The sequence below is a fragment of the Arachis hypogaea genome, chromosome 15 (assembly GCF_003086295.3).
Source record: "Arachis hypogaea cultivar Tifrunner chromosome 15, arahy.Tifrunner.gnm2.J5K5, whole genome shotgun sequence".
Taxonomy (NCBI): domain Eukaryota; kingdom Viridiplantae; phylum Streptophyta; class Magnoliopsida; order Fabales; family Fabaceae; genus Arachis; species Arachis hypogaea.
Window position 1 is genome coordinate 74,013,413 of NC_092050.1, and position 11,408 is coordinate 74,024,820.

At 35.6% G+C, this 11,408-nt stretch overlaps 1 protein-coding gene across 1 annotated transcript; it reads right to left on the minus strand.

Moving 5' to 3' along the window:
- Window positions 1-4,222: 4,222 nt before the first annotated feature.
- Window positions 4,223-5,874, minus strand: LOC112750303 (UDP-glycosyltransferase 708G1-like). The gene has a single exon (XM_025798947.3). The coding sequence runs from the start codon at window positions 5,745-5,747 to the stop codon at window positions 4,356-4,358; it is 1,392 nt and encodes a 463-aa protein (XP_025654732.1). The 5' UTR covers window positions 5,748-5,874; the 3' UTR covers window positions 4,223-4,355.
- Between the last annotated feature and the right edge of the window lie 5,534 nt (window positions 5,875-11,408).

The window sequence follows — 11,408 nt, forward strand, 5'->3', positions numbered from 1 at the left end:
TTTATAATTCTGCACTTTATTGCTTTTCTTTATCTTTAAGTCATTTACAATTCTGTCATTTAGAATTCTGCACCCAACAATTCTTCTTGATTAGCTTGACTAAATCACCCATTAACTAAATTTTCTCAATCAATCAATCTCTGTAGGATTCGACCTCACTCTATTGTGAGTTATTACTTGATGGCAATTTGGTATACTTGCCAAGGACGGATTCATTATATTCATTATAGTGAACTTAAAATCCAGTCATCAATAGCCGGTCCTAAGCCCGGATAAAGGAGGAGGGTTGTGTTAAGTCCTCGACAACCAACATAAAAACTTAGTCGAATCTTCATGACATGAATCAAAGACGTTATTGTGCTAAAGCTAGGTCGTTGCCCGGAAGCAATGTGCTGTATGGCTCGAGTACAATGTCAAATGAGCAAGATCCGTTGCATCGGTGCCCGGATGTAGTGTTAAATGAGTAAGGGTTCTCGCATTTTCATGAACGAACAAGAGTAAATAAGCTAGTTCACAAAGTAAAAGGTAAAGGTCAAAGCGACAGAAGGTTGAGATTTGGGACATGAAATATAGGCACTCTAATATAAAAATCCATGGAGGTAGTGGACACCATGACAAGGAGGAAGATTAACATTATGTGCCTACAAAAAACAAAATGGGTTGGTGCGAAGGCTAGAGAGTTGGATACTTCTGGATTCAAACTTTGGTATACAGGAAAGGTGAAGAATAGGAATGGGGTTGGAATTATTGTAGATAAGCAATGGAAGAAGGACGTAGTGGATGTCAAGAGGGTGGGAGATCAGATCATCTCTATCAAACTTGTGGTGGAAGGAGGTGCTTTTCATGTGATTAGCGCCTATGCACCGCAAGTGGGTTCGGACGAACAATACAAGATAAGGTTTTGGGAGGATCTAGAGAGTTTGGTCCAAGACATACCTTCGGGAGATAAGATTTTCTTAGGAGGAGATTTAAATGGTCATGTTAAAAGAGAAGTGATTGGGTATGGAAGTATTCACGGAGGCCATGGTTTCGGGGTGATCAATGCCGAGGGTAAAACTATTTTGGACTTTTTCTCAACCTTTGACCTTCTCATCATAAATATATGTTTTAAAAAGAGAGATGAACATCTTCTAACCTATAAGAGTGGCATGACAAGCTCTCAAATCGACTTCTTCTTGTTGAGGAGAGTTGACCGGAAATTTTGTATTAATTGTAAAATTATCCCAGGAGAAAGTTTAACAACACAACATAGGATGCTCGTCATGGATTTTTGTGTTGAGCAAAAGTTGACAAAAAGACATCATATGAAGAACCCAAGGACGAGGTGGTGGCGGATGAAAGGTGAGGAACAAAGAAACTTCCTAAGACGGGTAGGTGAAGAGGCAAAGTAGGATGGAAATGGAAGCGCGGAAGAGATGTGGAGGGAGATGGAAGGAGTTATTAGAAGAACATCAAAAGAAAGTTTTGGTGAATCTAAAGGGATAGGACCAAGAGACAAGGAGTCCTGGTGGTGGAATGCAAGTGTACAAAAAAAGATAAAGATAAAAAGGAAGTACTTTAAAGAGTGATCTTTATGCCGCAATGCAGATAATTGGAAAAAATATAAGGCGGCTAAGAAAGAGACAAAAGTGACTGTAAGTGAAGCAAGAACAAGAGCATATAAATGTCTCTACCAATCTTTGGGCACGAAAGAAGAAGAAAAAGGTATATATAGAATCGCAAAGAGCCATGAAAGAAGAACAAGAGATCTAAATCAGGTTAAGTGCATAAAGGATAAGGATGGAGAGGTGTTGGCTCAAGAGGAGAAGATTAATAAAAGGTGAAAGAGCTACTTCTACGAGTTATTTAATGAAGGACATAAGACTCTTCTGAGACTTTGTCGGTTATGCACAAGGGAAGAAGATCAAAACTTTGACTACTATCGAAGGATTCAAGACTTCGAAGTAAAAGAGGCTCTAAAGCAGATAAAAAATGGCAGGGTAGTAGGACCTGATAATATTTCGATTGAGGTTTGGAAGGGCCTTGGAGGGAAAGGCATCAACTGGTTAACCAAGCTTTTTAATGAGATTTTAAGGTCAAAGAAGATGTCCGATGAGTGGAGAAAGAGCACCTTGGTACCTATCTACAAGAGTAAGGGGGATATACAAACTTGCGAAAACTATAGAGGGATCAAGCTTATGAGCCATACCATGAAGTTATGGGAAAGGGTGATAGAACGGAGGTTGAGAAAAGAGACACATGTAATAGAGAACTAATTTGGATGTATGCCAAGCAGATCCACCACCGAAGCGATATACCTATTAAGAAGGATGATGGAGAGGTATCGTAGCAATAACAGGGATCTACATATGGTGTTTATTGATTTGGAAAAAGCGTACGATAGGGTGCCAAGGGATGTCTCATGGAAGGTTTTAGAAAAGAAGAGAGTAAGGATCGCATATATTCGTGCAATTAAAGACATGTATGATGGGGCCACAACTAGTGTAAAGACTCAAGGTGGTGTGACAGAAGAATTCTCCATTGGTATAAGATTACACCAGGAATCATCCTTAAGTCCATACCTTTTCGCATTAGTCTTGGAAGTCACAGAACACATCCAAGATCCTATGCCATAGTGCATGCTTTTTGTCAATGATATCGTCCTTATGAGAGAGTCAAAGGAATACCTAAATAAGAAGTTGGACTTACAGAGAGAAACTCGAAGTGTATGGTCTGCGCATAAGTCGTAGCAAGACGGAATATATGGAATGTAAGTTCGATTTGAGAAAAGTTAAAAGTTTTAAGTATTTTGGGTGCATTATATAGGATAATGGAGAGATTGAACAGGATGTAAATCATAGGATCCAAGCAGGTTGGTCAAAATAGCGGAGTGCATCTGGTTTTATATGTGACAAAAAAAGTGCCTTTAAAACTTAAAGGTAAATTCTATTGCACTGCTATAAGACCAGCTATGCTTTATGGTAGGGAGTGTTGAGCGGCCAAAGGGGAGCATGAACATAAGCTAAGTGTGGCAGAGATGAAGATGTTGAGATGGATGAGTGGTCATACGCGATTGGATAAAATAAGGAACGAAGATATAAGGGAGAGAGTTGGAGTAGCACCAATTGTGGAAAAGATGATAGAATCGCGTCTCAGGTGGACATGTGAGAAGAAGACCGACAGAACACCCAGTCAGGAGGGTGGATGAAATGGAAGATGGATAAGGGGTGAAAGGCAAAGGAAGACCTAAGAAGACCATTTATGAGGTGGTCAAATGAGATTTACATGTAAATGGTCTCTCTGTAGGAATGATACATGACAGAACTCAATAACGTCGTTTGATTCATGTAGCCGACCCCACCTAGTGGGACAAGACTTTCTTGTTGTTATTGTTGTTGTTGTATATTACTAGTAGTTTATTATTTATTATTATTAAAATCAGATCAATATGCTCTTTGGATAAATCTTAACTTAAGGTCTCCATTTAAAATAGTTATTTTTATATTATGTGAATTATTATAATTTAGAGAATATTTTTAATTTTTTATAATTTTGCTTTCTATAAAAGTATCCAAATAAAAAAATAGTTAAAAAATTCACAAGCCAAATTAGCACGAAAAAAAAAAACTAAATTGAGAGAAAGAAACAAAAAAACAACAATAAGAATAGTTTTTTCATAATGGCCATAGTATTGATTTTATATTTAGTTTGATAATATAATATCTAGTTATATCTTGTATCGATAAATATTTATTTAGTTTGATATTACATTAATTTTTCATTATGAATATATTGTATTTTTTGTGCAATAAGTATTTTTTTTGTGCAATGTATATTCTAACACAATATCAGTATTTAAATACCAAATTTATTCCTAATAGGTAATATTAGGAAACTAATTTATTTTTATATTAATATCAATCAACTTTTTAAAATTACTTATTTATTTTAAATTTTAAATCTTAAATCATAGGCTCTTAATTCTAAATTTTAAATTATGCGTCCTTAACTAAAGTTGGCTAATATTTGTTATCTAAAAATCGGTACTTTTTAATGGATAATACTACATGATCAGTAAATATTATTATTTTTTATCAACGATAATTTGTACTTATATTTACAGAAATTTTACATATAAAAAATATATAGTTTACATTTATGTTTATCATAATTTTACACACATAAATCAATACATAAATCAATACAGTTTATATCTATATTTTTTAGAGTTTGCATATATAAATTAATAAAATTTATTTATTAAAATAATTTAATATTTTTATTGATCAAATAATGACTAAAAATACTAAATAAAAAATGCTAGCCCAAAGAGTTTCTCCTCTTTAATTTATATTCGTAAGTTCTAACACTGGGTATCATTGACTCTTCTTCCACTCCTCAATGAGTTTATGAAGATTAATCTCAGAACTTCCACCAATACTTATGGCCTTCCTTGCAACCATTTTCACCTGCTCAGCTTTGGCAAAGAAAGACTCATTGCTCATCAACTCTTTAATGGCGTCTCCAATTTCCTCCCCTCTCACCAACCTTTCCCCTTCCCAACCCCAATCCTTCTTCCAAGTACCAAACCCTCCATTTGACACCACAAACTCTGCATTTATCTTCTGATCTCCTGCCAAAGGCCACCCCAATATGGGAACACCATAAAATGCTGCTTCCATAACTGAGTTCCAACCACAATGACTAAAGAACCCTCCAACAGCACTATGATCAAGAATCTGTCTTTGGTCAACCCATTCTTTAACTACCATCCCCTTATTCTCCTTTATTATCTTTTCCACAAGCTCAATTCCTAATACTCCTTCTAACCTTTTCTCTTCATCTTCCGTATCAACCTTGTTACCCTTCATAACCCACAGAAACCTGAATCCACTTCTCAATAACCCATCTCCGATCTCTCTAATTTGGTTACTTTCTAAAGCTGTTCTGCTTCCAAAGCAAACATATAGAACAGAACCATCAGGCTGTTCATCAAGCCACTTCAATGGCTCTCCCGTTTCGCATAATCCCTCAAACTCATAGCAGGGAACAAAGGGTCCAAGAGCATGAACCGGTGGCAAGTCTTTCACCAATTCCCCAGCGTTAAGAGCCTTAAGAGTCTTCGACTCCACCTCTTCAAACGTGTTGAGGAAGACACCGTCTAGTTTTGTGACCTTAGGACTGTCTTCCAAGAAAAGCTTGCGGAAGATGGCGTTTATGTCAAGAAGCTGCGGAGGGATCCATGATTTGGACACATATGAAAAACCTGGAATATCAAAACCATCGCTGTCACATATGGATTCAGCTGCATTGGGGAAGCAGGAGAAGAAACAGAACATGGAAGCAGAGGAAGTGAACAAGATATAGTGAGGAACACCAATGGCGGTTGCAACTGGGAGAACAGGTGAGATCAGTGTCATGTCATAGACAAATGACGCCAAAGGTGGAGAGAGGGAGGACAAGAGAGGATGGAGAAGGTGGCAGGAGCGGCGAATGGCGTCGAATTGGAGGAAGAAAGGGTCTGCATTTGCAGTGCCAGAAGAAGAAGGGAGAAGGTGAAGGTTGAGTTGGTTGACCTGTGGAAAAGCAGAGAAGAACTTTGAGAGAAGCATTGATTCAGCGTTAGAAACGGTTGGTTTTGGGGTTATGAGTGTGACGTGGCAGTGGTGGTGGCAGAGCATTGCTGCAAGCCTTAGAAACGGGGTTAGATGCCCCATGCCTGCGCTTGGCAAGAGAGCCACATGAACAACACAAGAAGAAGACGACATGGCTACTAAGGTCTTTCCTTGTTTTGAACTTTTGTTGGATCGGATGTAGAGGGAAAATGTTGCAGAGAAATGTTTTGCGTTGAATCTGATATATCATTTTTCTATTTGAGCTATATATAGCTCATTAACAATTTATATTTGTTGTTTACCAGAATTATTTTAACCGATTAAATTATACGTTAAACAAAAACAACTCATTCATGTGTTATGTAAAAAAATATTATCTATATCTGAAATATTGAATTTGTATACAATGGGATTCTTACTATATTTTAGAGGAATACTTTTCTAAAATAATTAAAATAGGAGCAATTATATAACATAGAACAGGAGTTGACATCTATTTGTTTGCTCTATGAAAATCCAGCCTTTTGGTTAATTATATAACATAGGACTTGTATTGAAAATGTTTGAAAATATCGACAACAATACTCTCTTATTTTTATGAATACAAAAATATCTTTAAAATTTTATAAAATGTGATAAAAATAAAAAAATCTTTTTTTAATGTGGTGAATAATTTTTGTATTTGATAAATTATTTATGTATTTCATCCAAAATTTTGTAAAATGTTTAAATAACAATTTAAAACGTACATAAAAAAAACCAAATGAATATTCTATCTCTAGAATTTTTTATTTTTTTGGCTATTAACAAAAATAAATTACGAATAATTACATCGAAATTCAATATCTAAAATATTTTTGAAAACATATATTTAATGTTAGATCGTTAATAAAGGTAGAAGATATTTTTATTAGTGTATATGTATTTAAAATTTAGAATTTGGATCATTTAAATTTGAATTTTCACTTGAGAGAGTAAAGTGTGATCTCTCAATCTTGAATAGTCTCCTTCTCATATTTTTTCTTAGTTCCACTTATGAAATAAATGATCAGAGATCACACTTTATCCTCTAAAGTAAAATTTAAAATTTAAAAAATCTAAATCCTAAAATTTGAAAATAATTTTAGTAATTTATCCTAAATTGAAAAGAAAGAAATTAAAAAAATTAACATAGCATATCTAGAGTTTAGAGTTTACACTTTAATTATTAGTTTGAGAAATATTAAAAAGTTATCAAAATTTATTAATTTTGGTCGTTAATTAACCATTAATATTTTAAAATATGAATTAAATTATATTATTAGATTATTATATTAAAAAGTTAGATTAATAACTAAAAATAATAATAAAAAATAGTAAATTCTAATGTGTAGTATTTCTCCGATGGTTTATTAGAACTCAAAGACAGGTGGTTCCAAAAATTGAACTGGTTTACTCCATATACATGTGAAGACACACACACAGGCACATGATACTTTTCTCCAAACCCTGATTCAAAGAAGTTTGGTGAACGCACGTGACCCTATGACTGTTAGTCGGTGACCTTCTCACTGATTATATAAATTATAATCAATAACGTTAGGTACTTAGGTAGATAATAGAGCTTAATTAATAATCCGTCAAAAATTAATTAAATTTAAACTATAACAACTGACTATTATTAAAAGTAAAAATATTTGATAACAAAAAAAATTAATAAAAAATATTTAAAATTTATTTTATTATAATAATTAATAAATATTAAATAAGATAAATTTTAATTATTTTATTATCTTTCTAATATTATCATATTAAAAATATAATTATTAAATCCAGTTAGATTCGGTCAATCAAACTAAATCCGACCATTAATTCTAGTTGGGTCTATAAATTAATTGGTGAATTATTAAAATTTAAAAAAAAGTGTTAATTTAATATAAAATAAATTTAAAAAGAAAGACATTTATTATAAAAATAAAAATAATAAAAAAAAAATTTATATAATTATTTAATTATGAACTTAATTAACTAATTCAACATGTGACTTACCAATTATATAATCAATAATTATAATACGCACTTAACGTTGAAGTTTAACGCAAAAGTCATGAAATTAAATAAATGGTATACTATTTTGGAATGCTGGAACTAGAACGGGAGAAATAAAAATTAAAAAAGGAAAAGAAAGAAAAGAATGAATGAAAGAAAAGAATTGCAAAATGGGTCGCACTAATGTACAGATCAAAGTTGTACAGATATACAGATTTTTTCATTTTTTTTCATGTAATAACACGTGTTGGTCTCATATTGCATGCAGCTGGCTCAGAGGAGGTGGTGGGAGCTGATGTGAGGTGCGATGGCTTGGTGGGGTGAAGTTGAACGGGTTCTGAAGGTTACGCATTCCGTTGGTTGGAGGCTCTCATTATGGACCTTGTTTGGGCCGAAAAAAAAAGGATGGAACCTATCACTTGGTTCTTCACTTTGATAGTGTACTAACAGGGAACGAAATCCTTAGGTTCCGTGCGGAGGACCGCCGTCCCTAACACTCACACTAATAAATTATTCTTACATACACTGCACGGCTAATATAACTAATATAGTAATATTATTTTTATAATAATAATTAATGACTTAAATAACTAATTAATTATATAACCAAAAATTAAAAATTATATAATATTCAACAACAATAATATTTATTTATTAATTAACACTACGGCTAACTAATGTATATATACGGAAAAGCTCTGCATAGGGCTTGTATGCTTTACAAGCTCATTAAACAATAAAAGGAAAATACGCGCTGTTCCACATACGTTGATTACACGCGCTATATAAGATTCCGCGTATATCTAACTACCAAATTTAAAATATTTGTTTCCTTCTTCGTTTTCGTTATTTTGAGATTTGGTTGTTCTTCTTCTCGCGCGTCTTCCCTCGTTCTTCTCCATCGTTCTTTTCCTCTCCCTTTCTCACTGGTATGTTCTTCGTTTACGTTACTTTTTTCTCTCTCTGCAACTCGAGCTTTGTTTTCTATTTTGATTTGTTGTTTTCTGAAATCAAAGTTTGAACTCGTTTTGAAGATAATGGATCATTCCACCTCAGATTCTCAGTTGAATCCAGGCAAAGTGGATTATGAATTTGAATCTAACGAAGTTCCTGAGGTTTGATTTACATAATGAATTTTCTTTCAGTAATTTGTATAGCATTGTGTGGTTGAAAAATTGCTGAACATTGACTGTGAAACTAACACGTTAACATGAATCTGTCGATTCAATGTATTAGTTGTGATTAATTACCTGGAATTTATAGCAGACGCTCGGGTGTAGATCAGGTCTTTTTTTGGGGGTATTTTTGCTAAAAGTGTGGGTGTATCTACACTACTGGTTTTGTTATTTTAATTGAGTTGTTGTTGTTCAAGTGTATTATATCAGACATGATTGGGTGTGTTTTTAGTTTTTGACATGGTGTATTCTGCAGCCTGTGTATTTACAGTTTATGGCTTTAAAGGTCATTGTGTAGTTGAGTTGTTGCGGTTCGGCTGTATCATATTAGGCATGATTGGGTGTATTTGAATCATATCTATGGGTGTATTCATAGTTTCTGACACGGTGTATTGTTCAGCCTCTCTCGGTTGTTGATGACGAGCTTGTTCCGAAGGTTGGAATGACCTTTACCACCCTTGAAGATGCTGGAAAATTTTACAGGAACTACGCCAAGGCTGCAGGTTTCTCTACAAGAGTTCGGTGCACAAATAGGAAGGGAAACGAGATTAAGAATCAACTGATTACATGTAGCAGAGAGGGAAAATGGAAATCTAAAATATCTCCGACCGAGAAGACCAATCCTACAGCCGGTTTAAACTGTCCTGCAAGAATTTATATACACACATTGAAGGATGTCGGTGCTTGGATTATTTCAAAGGTTGTGCTCAATCATTCACACCCCTGCTGTCCAAGCAAAGCAGAGATGATCAAACAGCACAGGGAACTAAGCATGTCCATTCGTCGTACAATAGAGAATAACGAGGAGGCCGGTATCAGACCAAGCAAAACATACCAATCATTTGTTGCGGCTGCCGGGGGTCATCGCGAGTTAAATTTTATCGAAAAGGACGTGAAGAATTACATTACGAGGGAAGTGCGGAATGTTTCCGAACAAGAAGATGCAAAGGAATTCGGGAAATATTTGTTAAGAATGAAAGAGAAGAATCCGAATTTCTTTTTTGAGCTCCAACTCGAAGAGGATCAATCGATTAAGCTCGCTTTTTGGGCCGATGCAAGAAGCAGAGCCGCCTTTGAGTATTTCGGAGACGTCATTTCATTCGACACCACCTACAATACAAACAGGTAACAAACTGCCCCTGTTTATGATGCTAAATTATTTTATTTTTACGAATCCGCATCAGAGGTGTATATTGGCTGTTTCATTGGGTGTATGCGAAGCATTTGTTAAGGTGTAACTAATGATTTTGCATTCTGGACCATGGTAATTTGTTTCAGGTATAATTTGGTCTGTGGTTTTTTTGTCGGGGTGAATCACCACGGTCAGTCAACACTTCTCGGATGCTCTTTGATGAAGAACGAAGAAATTGAATCATTCAAATGGTTATTTCAATGCTGGCTTCGTTGCATGGGAGGAAACGCTCCGAAAGGGTTTCTCACCGATCAGTGCGCATCAATGAAAAGGGCTTTAGAGGCCTGTATGCCAACGACAATTCACCGTTGGTGTATTTGGCACATCATGAAGAAGAGTCCAAGCAAATTAAACGGGTACAAGGGACATGCCGATATCGAACAAGAAATGAGCCAAGTTGTTTGGAACTCTCACAGCAAAGACTCATTCGATAGGAATTGGAATGATTTTCTGCTGAATTTTGGTCTTGCGGACAACAAGTGGCTTTCAGGTAATGTCTTTTTAAAATCTGCAGCAGAGGTGTATATTGCATGTTTCCTCGGGTGTATTTACAGTCTGTGTTTGGGTGTATTATGCAGATCTGTACGAAGACCGTCACATATGGGTTCCTATCTATCTGGATCACCACTTCTGGGCAGGGATGAGAAGCACACAAAGGAGCGAGAGCATGCATTCATTTTTTAACAAGTATATCACCCAGAACAGCTCGCTTATTCAGTTCGTCAAACAATACGATAATTGCCTCGGAAGCAGGGAGCAAGCAGAGAGAGAATCAGATGCTGCAGATTTTCATACGGTCATACCTTGTGCAACCAAATCCTCCATTGAAGCTCAGTTTCAAGATGCGTACACTCACGCAAAGTTTAGGGAAGTCCAAGCGCAATTCAGAGGAAAGGCGAATTGCATCACCAGATTAAAGAATTCCGCTCTAGGCTATTCAGTATACGAAGTCGGAGAACAAGTTTCCAGCTCAATATTCAACAAGTTCGTGGTTACTTACGACTCAGTTGCAGCCGAGGTAAAATGCGAATGCTTATTATTCGAGTCGAAAGGGATACTGTGCCGTCACGCACTAAGCGTGTTAAGCTTCGAACAAGCAAGCCAAGTGTCACCTAGATACATACTGGAACGATGGAGCAAGAAGGTAAAGAGGCGACACACACACATCAAGAGCAGCCACGACGAGCCACTAATGGAGCCAAGAAGCAAGAGGTTCGACCAATTGGTTTTTCGTTTGCAAAATATTTGCGAATTTGCCTCCGAATCGGAGGAGCTGACTGCAATTCTGCACCGTGTGTACGATAACGTCATGGCCGAGATGGAAGCATTAAAAGCCAAAAGGAAGGGGACATCTTCTTTATCCCACGAAGATGCCAACTTGGAACCGTTAACGAGCTTCAAAGCCCGCCAAGGATTCGA